This window comes from Orycteropus afer, unplaced genomic scaffold, assembly GCF_000298275.1.
Source record: "Orycteropus afer afer isolate SDZICR_OR568_19922 unplaced genomic scaffold, OryAfe1.0 scaffold00073, whole genome shotgun sequence".
Taxonomy (NCBI): Eukaryota; Metazoa; Chordata; class Mammalia; order Tubulidentata; family Orycteropodidae; genus Orycteropus; species Orycteropus afer.
The window spans coordinates 518,833-538,097 of NW_006921660.1; the positions used below are offsets into that span (position 1 = coordinate 518,833).

The 19,265-nt window shown below is 40.0% G+C and overlaps 1 protein-coding gene across 1 annotated transcript in view; it reads left to right on the forward strand.

Moving 5' to 3' along the window:
- Positions 1 to 19,265, forward strand: part of ACSL1 (acyl-CoA synthetase long chain family member 1) — a 57,934-nt gene that overhangs the window by 24,611 nt on the left and 14,058 nt on the right. Inside the window, exons 3-10 of the mRNA XM_007940869.2 lie at positions 4,045 to 4,109; positions 8,416 to 8,517; positions 10,286 to 10,385; positions 11,191 to 11,369; positions 14,679 to 14,711; positions 15,074 to 15,125; positions 15,843 to 15,916; positions 18,572 to 18,649. Of these exons, the coding sequence (XP_007939060.1) occupies positions 4,045 to 4,109; positions 8,416 to 8,517; positions 10,286 to 10,385; positions 11,191 to 11,369; positions 14,679 to 14,711; positions 15,074 to 15,125; positions 15,843 to 15,916; positions 18,572 to 18,649 (683 nt within the window). The remainder of the gene's footprint in view (positions 1 to 4,044; positions 4,110 to 8,415; positions 8,518 to 10,285; positions 10,386 to 11,190; positions 11,370 to 14,678; positions 14,712 to 15,073; positions 15,126 to 15,842; positions 15,917 to 18,571; positions 18,650 to 19,265) is intronic.

The window sequence follows — 19,265 nt, forward strand, 5'->3', positions numbered from 1 at the left end:
TGGAGAAGGATGTCATGCTTGGTAGGGTGGAGGGTCGACGAAAGAGGAGGAGGCCTTCAATGAGATGGATTGATACAGTGGCTGCAATGATGAGCTCAAGTATAGCAGGGATTGTGGGGTTGGCGCGGGATAGGGCAGTGTTTCTTTCTGCTGTGCATGGGGTCGCTATGAGTTGGAAACGACTCGACGGCACTTAACGACAACAACAACAGTGAAGGGAAAAATACCCTATGCTCTCCTCCCCACCTTTTTTGTTTCAACCCCTTTAGTTTTGCTTATACCAGGTTCCTCTCTAGAAATGGTATTTAGGATCCATACTTTGTTATTTAAATCTTTTAGTGGTTAGCATTTATTTTTGTCACTGTTAGCTAGATTGTAATCCTTTTTGACTTATGTGCTTGTATTCTCTATCCCAATAAGACACACCCATGTAGTGTGTGCTATTGTGTTTTTACTTGATGTTGGTAAAATTTTATTAGTTCAGTGTGTTTGCCCTGATATTCCTAAAAGTGTATATGTTGTAACAGATTCATTAAGCTACAGGGGATAGGGAAAGGAAACGTACTTATTATATATGATTTAATTTGTGAACTTCTTCAAAGTTAGCTTCAGGATCAGGGTTTATCTGTGATAGTAAATATCCATAAGGTAGAATAGCCTAATGTAAGTCTGGCTGAAGGAGAAGGAGAGGATGATGATGAAGGAGAAGATGATGATGGTGGTGGTGGTGGTGGTATGTGTATTCTTCACTACTACCATAAAACATGTTGTTGCTGGGTGCTGAAAATGTGACTTCCATTATACTTTCGACTCTCCCATGATCTTAAGACAAGTTTCATAATTTTGGGAGGCTCACATTCTCTACTTGGAAAATGAAGCTTCGTATGTGAATGAAAGTTGAAGAAAAATATACTCAGTCTTCTTAATGTGTACTGATTGGAGGGAACTGCTTTGCAGGTCACTCCCTCCCCCTTCTTTTTTTTTTTTTTTTTTTTACCAGAGGAGCTTTTTATTTCAAGATTTCATTTTCTACTATAGGAGTCAGTTTTTACAGGAGAGCAAAAGCCAGCAATAGGAGAACATGGTCAGAAGTTTATTAAACAATGGGAGAAACCCAGTGAGTTTTTACACCTAGTATTTTTAAACTGAACCTAGGAAGCCATTTGTAAAGATTGAGTTCCCTCTGATAAAGAGGGGTTCTCAACTTTAGCTGCTCATTAGTATTACCTGGGATCTTTTCAAACACACCAAGGCCTTTATAGAGGTGCAACAATTGGTCTCTCTTCATCTAGAGCAAAGAATAATGAAGAAAACCAAAGATGCATGGAAACAATTAGCCCAAGGGTTAGAGGACCATGCAGATCTCAACCTATATGACCATGAGACAAGAACTAGATGATATCTAGGTACCACTGTCAACCATTTGGAAAATGATCAGTCCAGGAAATCTTGGATATAGTAGGAGAACAATATGTAACAAAACTCAAAATCATTAAAAAAAAAAAAAAAAAGACCAAGCTTACTGGGCTGAAAGAGCCTGGTGAAACCCCTGAGACCATAGCCTCTAGTTAACCTTTAGGTCTGGAATTGAACTCACTCCCATGGCTTCCAGCCAAGCTACAGACAGATGTACAGAGTGAATGTTTATACCAGGTACATACAGCCCTTAGAATGATCAATCATGGGAGAATAGAGGGCAGTATTTGAACAGGGAGATAGCTCAGGGGGCAGGAATGTGTAGGAAAGAAGGACACAGGGAAGAGGTAACTACAGGGAGAAATTGGAAGAGCTGTTAAATGTGGGGATTGTAGTCAAAGTCATGAAACAAAAAATAAGAGCTGCTGTATGGAAAATTAATTTCCTCTGTGAACTTTCACCCAAATCACAATAAAAATTTAAAATAAATAAATGAAAATTGGTGGGAAGGATATACCAAGGCCTAGACCACATCCCTGTCTGATTGTATCAGAGTATCTATTGGAAGGGCCTTAGACTCACTGCCATCTAGTTGATTCGAACTCACAGTGCAACCTCCATTGGGTTGCCAAGGCAATAAATCTTTACAGAATTAGATTGCCCCATCTTCCTTCTGCAGAGGGGCTGGTGAGTTTGAACCACCAGACCTTCTGTAGGCATCAAATGCCTTAGGCACTGCACCACCAGAGCTCCTTAGGAGCTTAGGTAGAGTATTTTGAAGTTCCCCCAAGTGAATCTGGGGGTTAATTACCACCATTTAGAGCAGGAGTCCACCAGCCACTCCTCAGAAGGAAGGTTGGGCAATCCACTTCTGTAGTGATACTGCCTCGGAAACCCAAGTTGGGTCCGACTCGACGGCACATAACAACGACAACAACAACAGAGCAGGAGTCAGCAGCAAACATTTTCTGTAAAGACCCAGAGAGTAAATACTTTAGGGTTTGTGGGCCCATATGATCTCTATTACAACTACTCCATTGCAGTCGTACACGGTGCATGAATGAGCAAGGTTAGCTGTCTTCCAATAAAACTATTTATGAAAATAGGAGGCAGCCTGGTTTAGCCCTGGCTTTAGTTTGCTAATCCCTGTTCTTGAAAAATAAAATTGTATTATTTCATATAACTGGTGTATGTTTTTTTCTCTTCTGAAAACATCTGATGGAATTTGTCATGTGCAGCCCTTTCTTTGTTACAGCCCCTGTAAATTGACGAGCCCACTTGGTGCTCCTTTCTGGTTTTGTCAGGAAGGACTGTTTTAGAGATAGCAGAGAACGCCATGTGAAGGAGTAGATTTGACAGGCCTGTGTTCTCCCCACACTCATAACTTTTTCTTGAATTCCCACTGCCTTTGTACTTTTCCTCTCAGGCCTGACTCTGTGTAATAGGACCAGGCTGGCCAGAGCCCCAGATGGGACCATTCTCAGCTTTTCTTCCAACTTTCCCTTATCCCTAGACCAAATCAGATTACCTAACTAATACTTAGACCTAGGATGGTGAAGCCAGATGTGTCATGCCCTCCAAATGGAAATGCATGTGCCCTAGTCAGATGGGAGATGACCAGACATCCAATATCAAATTTCCCTGTGGAAGATGCTGCTTTGCAGGTGACTTTTTAAAACAATAACATGGAGCTGATGTTAGAGCCCGTGTTCCAAATTAGGGAACGTTTGTGGATGTAGTCAACTCTGCCCATCTAAATGTGGCAGCTATTTTTAGGTGAACAGAGCTTTCCCTTAAATAACCAGCCACTTCTGATCTGTACCCAGGAACTGCAAAGAGAACATCCCAGTCAGCTGGGTATCAGTCTGTAGAAAGACTTTGTGTCATTCCAAATAGAAATGATTTAGGATTATTATTACTGTGGCAGTCCTTAAAACCAAAAAGCAGTTGCTGTTGATTCCAACTCGTGATGACCCCGGGTGTGCAGAGTGGAACCGCTCCACAGGGTTTCCAGGGCTGTGTGATCTTTCAGATAGAGATCACCAAACCTGTCCTCCTACTCCTGTGGGGTAGGTTCAAACTGATAACCTCTCCTTTAATAGTTGAGTGCTTAATTGATTGTGTCACCCAGAGACTCCAGGTGCTGGTCCTTAGAACCTACCCCAAACACTGTTTGGGAGTAGGCTTGCTGATCTCTGAGAAATCACAGCCTTGAAATCCCTGTGGAGCAGTTCTACTCTGCACACCCGGGATAAATAATTACTAATAGCTTTTCTTTCTTTCTGCTAATTTAGTACCTTATTTATTATACCACCTCATTTTGCATCTTGATTTTTGTTTCTCTGTAATCAAGACTTCACCCATGTAATTAGGAGTCTAAGCAATTCTTAATACCTTTGGTATCAGAAGTTCAGCACTTAAAAATTATATTTTCCTTTTTATATTCTGAGTTAGAGTGCTTTAAACTTTCTTAGAAATTTTGAAGAATAGCTTTTCTGGAAGCCTACATCAGGATCTTTGTACCTCTCAGACACTGACTTCTATTATAAACCAATAGGGTATTAAAGAGAAATTCACAAATTGAGTGTCCTTCAAATTGTGTTTTTTCATTATTTTTCCTTTTTTCAGACAACGGACCTTGCTTAGGCTCTCGGAAACCAGACCAACCCTACGAATGGCTTTCATACAAAGAGGTGAGTTTTCTGGCATCTGTGGCATGCTCATGCCAGCTTAAATACCTTAGTAGTTCTTGAAGCCATTCAAGGTTAGGGCCATTGGTTCCTAAAGAGTATGCATGCTGGACTAGCTCAGAGCTTTGGGATAAATGTGGAGCAGCCAAACGGAGGGTAGCTTTACACAAAGATCCAGGAAAGACTAGCCAAGTAATTTAACTGGTGGTTCAAAGCACTTTATTTCAGAACTGATGTGGATGCAGAGCTCCCATTGTGGGATTAGAATATAATTTTAAGATAAAATTCTAGAAATGTGCTGGAGGCAGGTGATTCCTCTCTCAAATCCTCTGGAATAGGATTACTTCTCTTTGCCTGGGGCGGGTGAGGGGTGGGGTACTGGCAAAGTCTAAAAACCTCAATCTAGAATAACCCTCTCATTTTATAGATAAGGAAAACATGGCACAGGAAGGCATATGATTTGTCCAAGGTCACAGTCAGTCAGTGGCAGAAGCAGGATGGAAAGGGAAGTTTGTGGCCATCTTGTGGGCATTCTGTTGCATCATGTTGATATTCGATGCTGCCCATAATCACCTCAAAACTGAGGTAAAATTTCACCCTGGGCAGCCCAAGGTAACAACACAGTCTTTCGAGACGATACCTGTGTTATTACTATTTGAATGCAGAGGGAGCTGAGTGTTTTCACTGAAAATCACTGGGATTTCTGAAGATTGTAATCTGTATATAACACATTTCAGAGGCTGGTGAAAATATGAAAATGGACCTAACTGAAACCAACTTTGGATTTATACATTTAAGTTAATCACTCTGCAGTCCCAACTGATTGACAGCCACAATAGTTAAAATAGTCGTTTATGAACCGCAGGTAGCAAAGCAGAAAGATACTGCTTTTTATATTTATTTTTATCACTATCACAGCAAATGTAGATGTCACTGGTTTCCCCATTCCAAGCAGCGCCCTGAGGACACGCAGGAGCAGCTGCAAGTGTCTCTTTGGCTGCCTTTTGTTCCCAGCTAGCTGTCCAGGAAATGGCTCACTGTCCCTGTCCCTAGGCTCTGGTTTTTCCCTACTGTAGTAGCAAGTAATCCTGGGGCATGGATGAATACAAATTAACTTCCCCCTTCTAGCTTTTGTGTGGAAGGTGTCTTTGGTACGTGGTTTATTTTGGGGGGATGTCCATTTGTAACTACAAAGTCACACTTGTGGAGTGGTGCTTTTTAGTCCTTCCTAGGCTGAAACACGGAGCTCTGGTAGCTTAGTGCCTGAGGCACTTGACCACTAACCAGAAGGCTGGTGCTTCAAACCCACCAGCCACTCCTCAGAAGGAAGATGGGGCAATCTACTTCCATAGTGATACTGCCTCCGAAACCCAAGGAGGGGTCGCTATGATCAGGTCCAACTCAATGGCACAGAACAACAGGCTGAAACACAAGCCTTCTTCCTTTCTTTCATCTGGAGGGGAGGGGGGGAATCAGTTGCTGTGGAGTCGATTCTAACTCATGATGATGCATGTGTGTCATAGTAGAACTGTGTCCCATAGGGTTTTCAATCGCTGATTGTTCAGGAGAAGATCACCAGGCCTTTGTTCCAGAGCATCTCTGGGTGGACTTGAATTGACAACCTTTCTGTTAGTAGCCCAGCACTTAACTGTTCACTGTTAGCAAAATGCACGCGCGAGTGCACTGCCTTCGAGTCGAATCTGACTCGCAGTGACCCCTTGTTGGGCTTCTGAGGCGGTATCACTACAGAAGTAGATTGCCCAACCTTCCTTCTGAGGAGTGGCTGGTGGATTTGAACCACCAGCCTTTTGGTTAGTAGTCAAATGCCTTAGGCACCACGCCACCAGAGCTCCTTAGCAAAATGCAGAAGACTTTGTTTTAGGTAGTGTTTAATCTCTTCCAGGAGGGTAGCGAGGTGAAACAGCATGTTATGCCTTGCCTGTAGATGGAGTAATGAGCTGTATCACAGGTGACCGGAGGGGTTTTCTTGCCTTCATTTTGCCTCTGTTGTTTGGGCAATCTACTTCCTTAGAGATAATACCTCAGAAACCCAAGGAGGGGTTTCTGTGAGTCAGATCCGACTGGACGGCAGTGAGTTTGGTTTGGTTTCAGTTTTGTTGATAAGTGCTATTGAGTTGGTTCCAACTCTAAAGACCTTATGTAAGATGCAACAAAACACTACCAAAAAGCTGATTTCCATCCAACTAGTAGCTTCTGAGATCCCTTATTTTCACAAGTGATGTAAAAGCAGTTCATACGCATTGGACGTATTACATTGCATGATGGTCCTAAGGCTTCACAGACCACTCGTGTGCTTTCTGGATTCTCTCTGTTGTATTTATTGGCTAGAAGAGAGAAGACAAGTCCAATTCAGATTGGATTTTCAAGTGACTGAAAATCACTGGGATTTCTGAAGATGGTAATCTGTATATAACACATTTCAGAGGCTGGTGAAAATATGAAAATGGGCTTAACTGAAACCAACTTTGGATTTATACATTTAAGTTAATTTTTTCACTAGCCCAGTATGTGTAGTCTCTGACTTTTAATGTATTCCAGTTAGGAAAGATGATGGACCATGCACTTATGAATGTCTTGTAGGTTTTTTTTTTTTTTTTTTTTTTTTTTTGGTGTTTCTTACCATTAGTAATATGTACTGCATACATTGTTGTAGCTGTAATTTGCTGATGCTATCATTCTCAAACGTAATGTTTCTAACTCCCAAAGACAAATAAAGATTGGATTTATGAAGAGATTAATACTAGAAAGGCAATACTAAGGAAACCTTTAAAGAAGAAAAACAAAAAAGAGAGATACTGTGCTTATGTCAGAACTAATTTATGTCAGAACCAACTTACAACAGAGTCTTCAAAGTGAAGCCCTTCCTAAGTCAGGGACTAACTATATTTCTGACCTCTTTAAGGGCTGGAAACCCCTTTGAGGTTTTTTGAAGAAGGGTATGGACCCTTTTTCTAGATACACAAATATGTGCAAATTATCCTAATAAGCTTTGCAAACAATTGCCAGCAGTTCACAGATTATGATTTCTTAATGTAAACAGGAGTTATAAAATAGCCCAAGGAGTGTGAAGGTGATAAGCACGTTAATGCTATTCTTACTGCTCCCTCACCAGTGCCAGTTCTGCTTGCTATTGGTGCATCTCAGGATGGCACTATGTGTTCCACCAGTAGCATTCCAGGACAGAGGCAGGTGTGGCTCTGTTTCCTGGGGGCATGGGTGTACCCTTGAGAATTCATCAACTGCTAATAAAAAAAGACTTCTAAAGATTTTTTTTAAATTGTACTTTATTTAGGATGTGCATGTGGAAAGGATAGGGGTGGGTATATTAACCTGTCTGATTTCTGTTGGTCGACCTATTTTTGAGTTGATTCGATTCATAGTGACCCCTCCTTGGGTTTTCGAGGTAGTATCTCTACAGAAGTAGATTGCCCAATCTTCCTTCTGAGGGGTGACTGGTGGGTTTGAACCTCCAGTCTTCTGGTTAGCAGTCAAATGCCTTTGCCCTATGCCACCAGAGCTCCCTTAGTTGTAATGGTGATAGTATACATTTCTGTATTTGTTTAACATTGTTACAGATAGCCTGCTACATTAGATAAGGTCTTCATAATTGTAATATTAGATATATAGCATTTTCTTAGAGATTTACCATCATCCAGGTATTGGTCTCTTTTTCCTCTCAGAGTTTTCCAATTGTAGATTATTTTAAAAATACATATCTTTGTACATAGGGCTTTTTAAAACCCTCTCCCCTAAGGCTGAATTATTTTCTAAGAATTTATTATCAAAACTGGATTTCTGGAGTTTAATGATAAGAACTTGTTCTTATTTTTTTAAAAGCTCTCTCAAAAAACTTGCTATTTCTGTGTGTATACCAAATGACATATTTTAGCTACTTAGCTGCTCTTCATAAATACCAAAAAAAAAAAAACCCACAACTCTACATCCCTTTATAACTTTTATTCTTTCTAAAAAACTAAAATATAAAAAAAGAAATATGTAAGAAATCCTGACATAAACATCCATGGCCTACAGCTATTGGAATGAGATTAATTTGCTTTACAGAAGGAAGTCTGTGGTCAATTCTTAATAGAGAACTCTGGTGCACAAAACTTTTTCTTTAACAAAAATTTATAAATGAAGGAATACTTGCTTGTTCCCTACTCCCCTTCTCTGTGTAGTGCCACTTGCTAGCTGAGATAGTCAACTCGTCCATCGCTCATTAGGGAGCTTTGATACTCAAAATGGAGTGTGATATTGCTGTTGATTTTTTTTTCCCTCCATGTTTCAGGTTGCAGAATTGTCAGAATGTGTGGGCTCAGCACTGATCCACAAAGGCTTCAAGGCCTCCTCAGATCACTTCATTGGCATCTTTGCTCAAAACAGACCTGAGGTATAAACCATTAGGCACCTACTGTACATGGCTTTGATAGTTCTCAGACACAAATCTTGTAGGAAATAATGGTTAGGAGACAGAAGCAATGTCAGGAGCAACTGCATCTTCACATCAAGCAGCGTGTGTGTGTATGGGAATGAAGCATGTGGTAGGGCACGAAGTGGCGGGACAGAGGATCAGGGCCACATGGTACCTCATGCACCCTACTAAGCTTGGACTTGACCACAATGTTAGTAGCTTGAAAACCATTTCGGTGTGGGGGGCAGTATTCAGGCCAGGTGAGTGGTTGTGCGTCTGCTCTCGGCAGCTGTGCTTTCATCTGTGCTCCATGTCAGGGTTTGGCAGAAGATTTCATTAGAAAACTTCAGCTGTAGGCAGTGGGGTGCTCTGAGGGATTATAAGCAAAAGAGTTCATCTTACCAAATTGTCTTTTAGTTACACCGGTTGCTTTGTGCCTGATGAGTTTAGAGGCAAAATGAACAGTTACTGTATTGCTTCTTTCCCCCATCATTTTTCAGGGGAGATTTTGCTTACAATGCTTTTCCTATTACACAAGTATGTGCCCTCCACCTCCTGTTTCCAGGCTATATACACAGTGCTACCAGATTGATCTTTCTTAAACCCATAGCCATTGTTTTCCCTAAAAAGAGGCAATAGCTCTGCATGGCTGAGGACCAGAGCCAGGCACCTCCATGGGCACAGTCTTGCATCAGCCAACCTCATCAGCCTCATCTCTTCCCACTTCCTAGCTGGAACCATCCATGCCAGACAAATCAGACTACTCCTTGACCCTCTTTCCTTTACTAGAAAATAGTCCTCCTGCTATTGCAGTCTCCTTACCTTTCTTGCCAAAGAGAAGTCTAATTCCTGCTTCTCTTGCAAAGGGTAAGCTCAGTTACCTCCTCCATGAGACTGTCTACAACCACCACAGCCCTTAATGGGCTCTCCCATCTGAGCCAGTCACTGTCTCATATGATTAATTATCTGTTTTGGTCCTCTTATGCTGCTATAGCAGACATACCACAAATGGGTGGCTTTAACAGACAGGATTTTATTCTCTTATAGCTTAGGAGGCTAGAAGTCCAAGTTCAAAGTGCCAGCTCTAGGGGCTGGGTGAAGGCCCCTTGACCTTGGTCTTCATCTCTGCCTCTTGCTCCCAGCCCACTGAAGCTGGAGGCTTCTCATAACTCAGGCAGCTGCTGGCTGCTGCTGGCAAACCTAAGGCCAACAAGTACAATGGCACAGTCCCAAGATTATCAAACAACATGACAGGCCACTAGTTCAAGTCCAGAAACAGTCCCAAGATCATCAGGGCCAGCATGGCAGGCTGCTGACTAAAGACCTGGCTAAATGCAGGTTCCAAGCATGCCAAAAAAAAGAAAGCTAGAGACCTTTCTCAAAGCTGCTTCTTATACACTAGAAGCAGACCACATTCCCTAAGGCAGCTACTCAGCTGCTCATAGTAGATTCCACCATGGAGTTAATTACCAAACTCCCCATGGGGAATAACTACCACCAGCTGCCCAGCCACTCAACCAGGCCTAGCCAGGGTGACACACAACCTTAACTTCCTCATCGGTTTTTCATATATTTGCCTCCATTTTTCAGGCAAATTGAAATTTCTTTTTATTATGAATCCACATAGTAGTAATTACAGAAATATTTATTTTGTAATATCAAATGTTTTCACTTTGAATCTCTCTAGAGTATTGTTCTCCTTGGAGTGATTATGTTATTGTAACATCTCATTTTCTCTCCTGTTTAGTGGGTGATTATTGAACAGGGATGCTTTGCTTATTCCATGGTGGTGGTTCCACTTTATGATACCCTTGGAACAGAGGCGATCACATACATAATCAACAAAGGTACGTCTGTGATCTTTGATTGGACATCAACCTAGTTATTGGTGAGATTCAGTGACTTTACATTTGCTTATATTTGATTTGAGAGAGCTTTTTTATTTAAATTTACATCATTCTATTTAAAAAGATGTAGTAATTAAAATAATCTTGCACCAGATATTATAGAGTCAAGCTTTTAGTATCTGTATTGGTTACTTCTGCTGCTCTAACAGAAAATACCACAAATGGAATGGCTTTAACAAACAGGAGTTTATTCTCTTAAAGTTTTAGAGGCTAGAAGTCTGAGTTCCAACTGCCAGGCTCTAAGGGCTAGGTGAAACCCCTCAACCTTGGGCTTCAGCTCTGCCTGCTGCTCCTGGCCCACTGAACCTGGAAGCATTTCTTCACTCAAACAGCTGCTGGCTGCTGAAGCTGACAAACCCAAGATTGACAAGTAAAAAGGCACAGTCCCAATGTTACTAAACAATACGGCAGGCCACTAATTCAAGTCCATTGAAAGTCTCAAGATTGGCAGAGCATGGCTGGCTGCTGAACAAATGACTCAGCTACATGCAGGGTTCAAGCGTGCCATAAACTCTATACCATTCTCAAAAATGCTTCTTATATATGGGAAGCAGACCACATCCCTAAAGCAGCTACTCAGTTGCTTGTGGTAGATCCCACCATGGAACTGATTGCCAGTCTCATCGTGGGGAGTAACTACCACCAGTTGCCCAGCCACTCAACCAGGCCCAGCCAAGTTGACATACAACCTTAACTACCAGAGTATCCTAAAACTTCATTCCTCACTGTTTCTCTTCTTTTCCAGCTGAACTCTCTCTGGTTTTTGTTGACAAAGCAGAGAAGGCAGAACTCTTATTAGATGGTGTAGAGAATAAGTTAATACCATGCCTTAAAACGATAGTTCTCATGGATGCCTATGGCAGTGATCTGGTAGAACATGGCAAGAAGTGTGGGGTGGAAATCATCAGCATGAAGGCATTTCAGGTAAGTTGTTCTGCCCTGCCCACATTTCTGAAGGGTTTCCCTGGAGGCGTTTTGGCTCAGATATGGTATCCAGTAAGACCTCACAATCTCAACTCTGGCCTGCCATCTTAGCAAGCTGTAGAAGATAGAAAGCAGGCATTTCTATCTCATTGGAAAGACAAATTCCACATGCATACCCTTCTCAGTATCCGTACAGTGTGTGACTCTCATAAAGTGAGTTGCAGCTCTCACATATTTATATTCTAGAGTACTGACCAGTCTGCTAATAAATGCTGGAAATGTGAATTTCAGATTCAGACTGGTGGCTGTTTCAGTTTATATGTCCTCTTTAGACTTCATTGTCTTTCACTTCCTGATTTGTCTTTAAAACAAATCTGCCACATTATTCTTTATTTAAATTAGCTGTTTGATGCCAGATCGTATATGAATTTGATTCTTCCAGTTGGACTTGGGTTGGGAGTTCAATCCAAGGAAGCTGGCAAGAAAAGGATCGTTTTTTGTTTTTTGTTTTTTATGATCACAGGGAAAAGGCTAAATAGAGTATGTGTCTTCATAAAGCAAGTCATTCTCTTTCTCAAATTGTTTAATAAATAGAGTTTAAGTATCTATTTTTAGTTTTTCTCTGCCTACAGAGAATTTGAGGCTACAAGTAAGGATCTATGGAACTTTATATTTCCTAGGGTAACTATGATTTGTTCTACCAGAACCATTCTGCCCCCTCACTCCCCAACACCCCTCCACCAGTACCATAAAATATGACTCCTTAAGAGCAAATGGGAGTATTTTATCATTAACTTGAGTGAATAGCTTTGGTAATATAGTGCCTAAGGCATTTGACTGCAAACCAGAAGGCTGGTGATTCAAACCCACCAGCCACTTCTTGGAAGGAAGATTGGGCGATCTACTTCTGTAGTGATACCACTTCGGAAACCCAAGGAGGGGTCACTATGAGTCGGATCTGACTCGATGGCAGTGAGTTTGGTTTGGTTTTTTAGTGAGTGAATAGCTGGCTTTTTACCTAGTATTTTCCCATTTTCTTCATTTTTTTTTTTTTTAAATTTGTAAACCTTTTGACAATAGTATAATCTCTTTTCTTCTCCCCTCCCCCCACTGCCAACCCTGCCACGGGAAGACACATACAGGAATTTTTTGGTCATTTTTGACTGCTATATAATAAGGAAGTAATTTAAACATAAAAAAATTATTTACCTAGTGCCACTCTAACAGAAGATACCACAAATGGGATGCTTTAACAAACAGGAGTTTATTCTCCTACAGTTTAGAGGCCTTAAGTCCAAGTTCAATGTGCCAGACTCTAGGGGCTGGGTAAAAGCCCTTCAACCTTGGCTTCAGCTCTGCTTCCCACTCCCAGCCCACTGAAGCTAGAGGTTTTTCTTCATTCAGACAGCTGCTGGCTGCTGAGGCTGACAAGCCCAGGGTTAATAAGTAAAAAGGCACAGTCCCGATGTTACCAAACCACATGGTAGGCCATTAATTCAAGTCCATTGAAGGTTCCAAGGTCGGCAGAGCATGGCAGGCTGCTGAACAATGACACAGCTACACACAGGGTTCAAGTGTACCATAAGCTACAGACCATTCTCAAAGCAGCTACTTATATACGGGAAGCTGACTACATCCCTAAAGCAGCTACTCAGTTGCTCACAGCAGATTCCACCATGGAGTTGATTACCAGTCTCATCATGGGGAATACTACATCCAGCTGCCCAGCCACTCAACCAGGCCCAGCCAAGTTGACATACAACCTTAACTACCACAGTATAAGTTTAAAAGATAAAATTTTAAGTTTATATTAATGCTATTTTTATTTATAAAGGGCGATGTTCTACATTTTTCTGTTAAATATAATTTTTGTGTTTACATTTTCTAGTTCAAGATGATTCATGTTTAGTTTTTTTAAATTATTTTGTAAGCTACATTATTTTTGTGTGTGTGATACATTTTTTTATTGTTATTGTGATTTGGGTGAAGATTTACAGAGCAAATTCACTTTCCATACAGCAGTTTACATAAACTTTGTCTCATGACATTGACCACAGTTTACCATAATGCAACAGCTCCCCTCTCACTTCCTCCCCATAGTTACCTCTTCCCAGTGTCTATCCCTCCGTGGACTCCTGTCCCCTAAGCTGTCTCCCTGTTGTAAGCAACATTTTTTAAGAAATGAGTTCAAAAGTAGCATTATGGTTGGTTTGGTGATCAAGTTTATCTTAACATTTATTTATTTCATAATTAAAAGTAAAACTTTTTACATTTTTCCTTACTGTTTGATTATGAAAAATTTCAGATTAACAGATAAGTTGAAAGAATTGTACAGTAAACAGCCATATGCCCACTACCTAAATTATACAATTAATATTTTAATATATATTTGATTTTTCACATACTTAACATTTCTCTATTCCTTTATCTATTCATTAATATATCTTACCTTATTGGTACATTTTAAGTAAATACCAGTCTTTATCACCTCTAAATATTTAAGCATACTTTTCATCACCTAGAATTCTGTATTTGTTTGTAGGGTTTTTTTTGGAGAAGGTAAAATTTTTACATTTTGATACTAAAAATAACAACTCATTTATTTTTATAATTACCATAGTTTTTTTCTAATTTAAGACAAAAAAATGCTTCAGACTGTGAAACTTTCCTTGCACATAGTGCATTGAGTTGGATAAATGTTTATCCTCAATGAGTTTTAAGCAAAATTGCATAAGATTGTTGTCTTATTTTCTTAAACATCAGTTTTTGAAATGTAGATCTCAAGAAGCTATATGAAAATTTGAACAGATGAGTGGAACTTTGGATCTGATAAAGATTATTTTGGAAAAATACCTGTAGAATTATCACTTTAGCTCTTAGTTTACTTTTTTATTTGGACATCAGTGTTACTGTTTTTATTTATCAATGGATATGTAAAGCTTTGGTAATACTTAAGAGTGAGACTTAGTTATGAGTTTATAATGGGAGGTGAGAGTGGAGACAAGAAGTGAATTTTAAAACACTGATTACTGTCTTTTGAAGAAGTCCTATTTCAAAAGGCAGTCCTTATACCATTTATAAAGTTTAATATAAGGAGGACATCTGGAAAGTGGGTTATAATAATGGGTAATATTTGGGTTTGAATTAATTAAAATTGCTATAGTTTATTTAATTTGAAAATTATGTTGTCTTTGGACAGCTGTGAGTGACCCTCACAGTAAAGTAAAACATATGTGACTTTATATAACTTTATTCTTTACATTTAGAAAACATTTCCATTTAAGATTTGTTTCTCTTCTTTTAATTAAGAACCTGGGAAGAGCCAACCGACAGAAGCCCAAAGTAAGTACACTCAGACCCTGGTACAGCCTTCAATATAGTTTTCAATATATATTCAGTTTGGAAACTAGTAGAAATCTTTTATGGTTTGGAATCCCTGGGTGGTACATGTGGTTAAGTGCTTGATTACTAGCCAAAATGTTGGTGGTTTGAACCCACAACAGGCACTTCAAAAGATCTGATGATCTGCTTCCAAAAGGTTATAGCCTTGAAAGCCCTGTGGAGTCGTTCTCCTTGGCACAAGTTGGGGCGCCGTGAGTTGGAGTTGACTCAAAGACAGCTAACAACAATTTCATGGCTTATAATTTTCTTCTCTGTTCTGATTTATATCAACTTTTTTTTTTTTCCTCCCTTATCCACCTTAGCCTCCAACACCTGAAGATCTTGCAATAATCTGTTTCACAAGTGGAACTACAGGTAAGTTTGGAGTGAGATTACTCCTGAGTGGTTTCTGGAAGTTTGGATTCCCTGCCCCCTTTTTTGGATGACTTACCACCTAACTGTAGATGGACTGAAAGCAGAAGAGACTGAAGCAATCCAAGCTTTGCCTTGTTTATTCTACAGGACATCCTCAAAATCTGTGAGTGCCGTATATTTCCTCAGATATCTACTGAATGCAAAATTAAATTCATCTGTTTTCCTGCAGCAAACCATGTCAGTGGTTTCCAGTAAAAAAAATTACTAGTTTTTCTTCTCTTAATGCTCTACAGGGAGCTCTGGTAGCATAGTGCCTAAGGCACTTGACTGCTAACCAAAAGGCTGGCGGTTCAAACCCACTAGCCACTCCTTGAAAGGAAGGTTGGGCAATCTACTTCCGTAGAGATACCGCCTCGGAAACCCAAGGAGGGGTCGCTATGAGTTGGGTCCAATTCAACGGCACATAACAACAACATTGCTCTGCACATCTTCTAAAACTTGGCCGGGCTAATAAAGATGATTTAAAATGATAAGATTCAGTTTAAAGAATTTCAGGTTGCTCAGAAATTTAATGTTACTCAATAGTTGACTTTCATAAGGGTGCCTAACCTAGAGGCATTTGAGATCCTAATCATACAATGTTTCTGAGCTTCCTCAATTGTCATTCTTGGAAGGAGTTTCATTTACTCTTTGTTCTGTTTCATATGTTTTCTGCAGGCAACCCCAAAGGAGCAATGATCACCCATCAAAACGTGGTGAGCGATTGCTCAGCTTTTGTGAAAATGACACAGGTAACCTTTGGGGACATTGTCCTCTTTCTTCATATTCATTGGTTGGCACTAGGCCTCAAGAATGAAAGTGGTAAAGTGGCTAGTTAGAAATCTTGGATGATACTTGATGGCTTGGAGTCCCTGGGTAGTTCGCTGTGTTAGATCCACACTCAACTGGGAATCCTATCTGAAATATATGTCTGAAACTTAAATTATTTATGTTGTGAACCTGATCTCCAGCTCTTGCTTGTGACAGTTAAGGTGAATTGACAGAATGAATAGGCTGTAGTTTTATATTACAAAACTTTACTAGGAGACTCTTACAAATGTTTCCAGGAAAGAACAGAGAAGAGAGGATTCTCTTGTGCTTTGATCCACTATTCCGGTGTTGGGCCAATAGTTTCTTTAAATTACAATGAGATGTTACATGTTGCTGAGGCTTCTTTGAATTACTAGTTATTTGCTTAATTTGACTTCCATTTTAGGAGAAGGATTAAAGCCTAGAACTTTCATTAATTTCCTGTAATTTTAAAGGTTGCTAGCCAAAGGTATATTTCGAACTTGCCTTTTGAAAAGATACTTAACAATATAATTTTACATGATTTGCTTTTGCAATCTCTTGGAAGTATTTCCATGGGCCTGGTTTTTGCAGCAGGAACCTGTGTATGCGTAATTCATCTGGGAAATGGACATCCTTGGCTGCAGAATCTTGATCTTTTAGGGGATCTTCTACTTATTTTAGTCTGCTCACACATTCTTAGTTCCAAGAACACTATTTAATGTATGCTTTCTATACAGAGATCAACATTTAGTACCTTACTAAAGTGAAATTTAATTTCCTAGTTGGCCTTCAAAGAAAACTTAAAATACATTAGTGGCTCATTGAGGCAAATGATTGTAAGACTTTTTTAAAAATCAGTTTCAGTATCAAGGGACATCCTCAACTTTGTAAAACTCTAATCATTTTTAATGGATATTATTTTTTATACTAAATCAGAAAATTGAGTAAGCTACTTTTTATATAGGAGCTCTGGTAGCATAGTGCCTAAGGCACTTGACTGCTCACCAGAAGGCTGGCGGTTCAAACCCGCCAGCCACTCCTCGGAAGGAAGGTTGGGCAATCCTACTTCCGTAGTGATACTGCCTCGGAAACCCAAGGAGGGGTCGCTATGAGTCAGGGCTGACTCGACGGCACATAACAACAACAACAACAACAACTTTTTATATGACAGTTCTATTATGAGAACTTGCTGGTATACCGGTCACACTTGAATAAAATTAAAGTAATATTACGCCATGCTCAACCTATATTGAACACCTCTGGAGCTGCAGTGTTTGCTTAGGACTGGTATTTTTACCTAAAGAGCTCTGATGGCATAATGGTCAAAGCATTTGGCTGCTAACCAGAAGGTCAGTGGTTCGAACTTATTAGCTGCTCCATGGGAGAAAGATGAAGCAGTCTGCTTTTGTAGAGATTTACAGCCTCGGAAACGCTATGGGGCAGTTCTTCTCTGTCTTGCAGGGTTGCTATGAGTCAGAATCAACTTGATGGCATTGGGGTTTCTGGGTATTTTCACTTATCACATTATTATTAAAGATGCCTCAGCTTTGGGGGCAGGGAGAACATGGCTCAGAAGTGAATGTAACACCTACTAGGCAACGTAACAGTTCCCACATTTGCTAGTTGGTGTGGCAGCAGCCGTTGTTGACACCATTCGGTTTTGGCCAAAGTTCTTCAAGTTAAGAACAGGAGAACACCATTGCATTCAAATACTCAATATGCCTACCACAATAAAGTAAAGCCTATTCTGAGCCAAGAGATAAAAACCTGATGTCCAAATCAAAACTAGATGCAGTCCCTACATGATCAACATGTTGTAGGAGAACATATCCCCTGGTACAGATCTGAACTTGCATTAAACAAATTGGAGTACGTTTCATGGGTTAACATCAGGTGTCATAGGGGCAGTAGTGTTCAGTGGCAGAGTTCTTGCTGGCCATACCAGTGCCCCTCATATACAGCCACCACCATCTGTCGTTGGAGGTTTGCGTGTTGCTATGATGCTAAAACAGGTTTCAGTGGGACTTCTAGACTAAAATGGAGTAGACAGAAAGGTGATCTGCTTTTGAAAATGAGCCATTGAAAACCATGAGTCACATCATCCCATGTCATTGTATATGGGGTTACCATGAGTCGGGACTCAGCTCGGTAGCTTACAACAACAGCAAAGTAGGACTTTAAGGTAAAAATGTTGATCAAACTCAAGTACTCTATGTACATTTATACTGCAAATAAAAGAATCTTGGATGTCCAGTTTTTCTTACCTTGCTTCCCCCTTCCCCTGTGCTAACTTACGTTTCTTAAGGGTGGAATTGAGCATGCTGGGAAGCGGGTACTATCAATCTGATATACTAGATGTTTAAAGCACATAATCTTTCAACATCCCACTTGGAGCAAAATTTTCCTTGTTTTGATTAAAGGCCTGGTTGGATTTGCATTGTCATTTGGATATATACTTCACTCTATTTGAATAATTAAAAGTATTGCTGAGAAGTAATTGTACCATAAGCAAAGTCTGCTTCTCCTTAATGTTGAGATACTATGTGCTCTGAAATTAATGGGAAAATTATGGAAATCTTAATACTTTTCTGCCTTGCTGGTGTCTTTGCTTACAGAATATAGTCAATCCTTGCCCAGATGACACTTTGATTTCTTTCTTGCCTCTGGCCCATATGTTTGAGACAGTTGTAGAGGTAGGTATTGAGTTTTGTTACCTTTGCTTGATTACTTCTTTGTGTTTGGCTAAGTTGTTGTGTTTTACAGAGAGTGCTTGACTTGAATGCCAGTGACACGCACATTTCGTTTTTACCACTTGCACACATGTATGAGCAACTAATGGTGGTAAGTGCCATGTACGGACTGTCATCCCCACAGTTGATTCTCTACTCAGCCCCAGTTTAGAAATGTTGCTTATTTTAAAAAGTATTACTCTCCACCCCACCCCCTGCCCCAGACTTTGGTTCTTAAATTTTAATCATTTGTGTTTAAATTTAGAAGTTCATACCAAGAAATTTTTCGTTTCTCACCAAGAAAGAGAAATGACAATCCACAACATGAGAGGAGATGTTTTCAAATCATGTATGAAAATATATGAAGAATTTTTATATCTCAATAATAAAAAGATAAATAGCTCAATTTTAATATAGACAAATAATCTCAATAAGTATTATTCAAAAGAGGATATACATATGGCTAATAAGCACATGAAATGATGTGAAACATCATTGTTGTTGTTATGTGCCGTCGAGTCGGCCCCGACTCACAGCGACCCCTCCTTGGGTTTCCGAGGCAGTATCACTACGGAAGTAG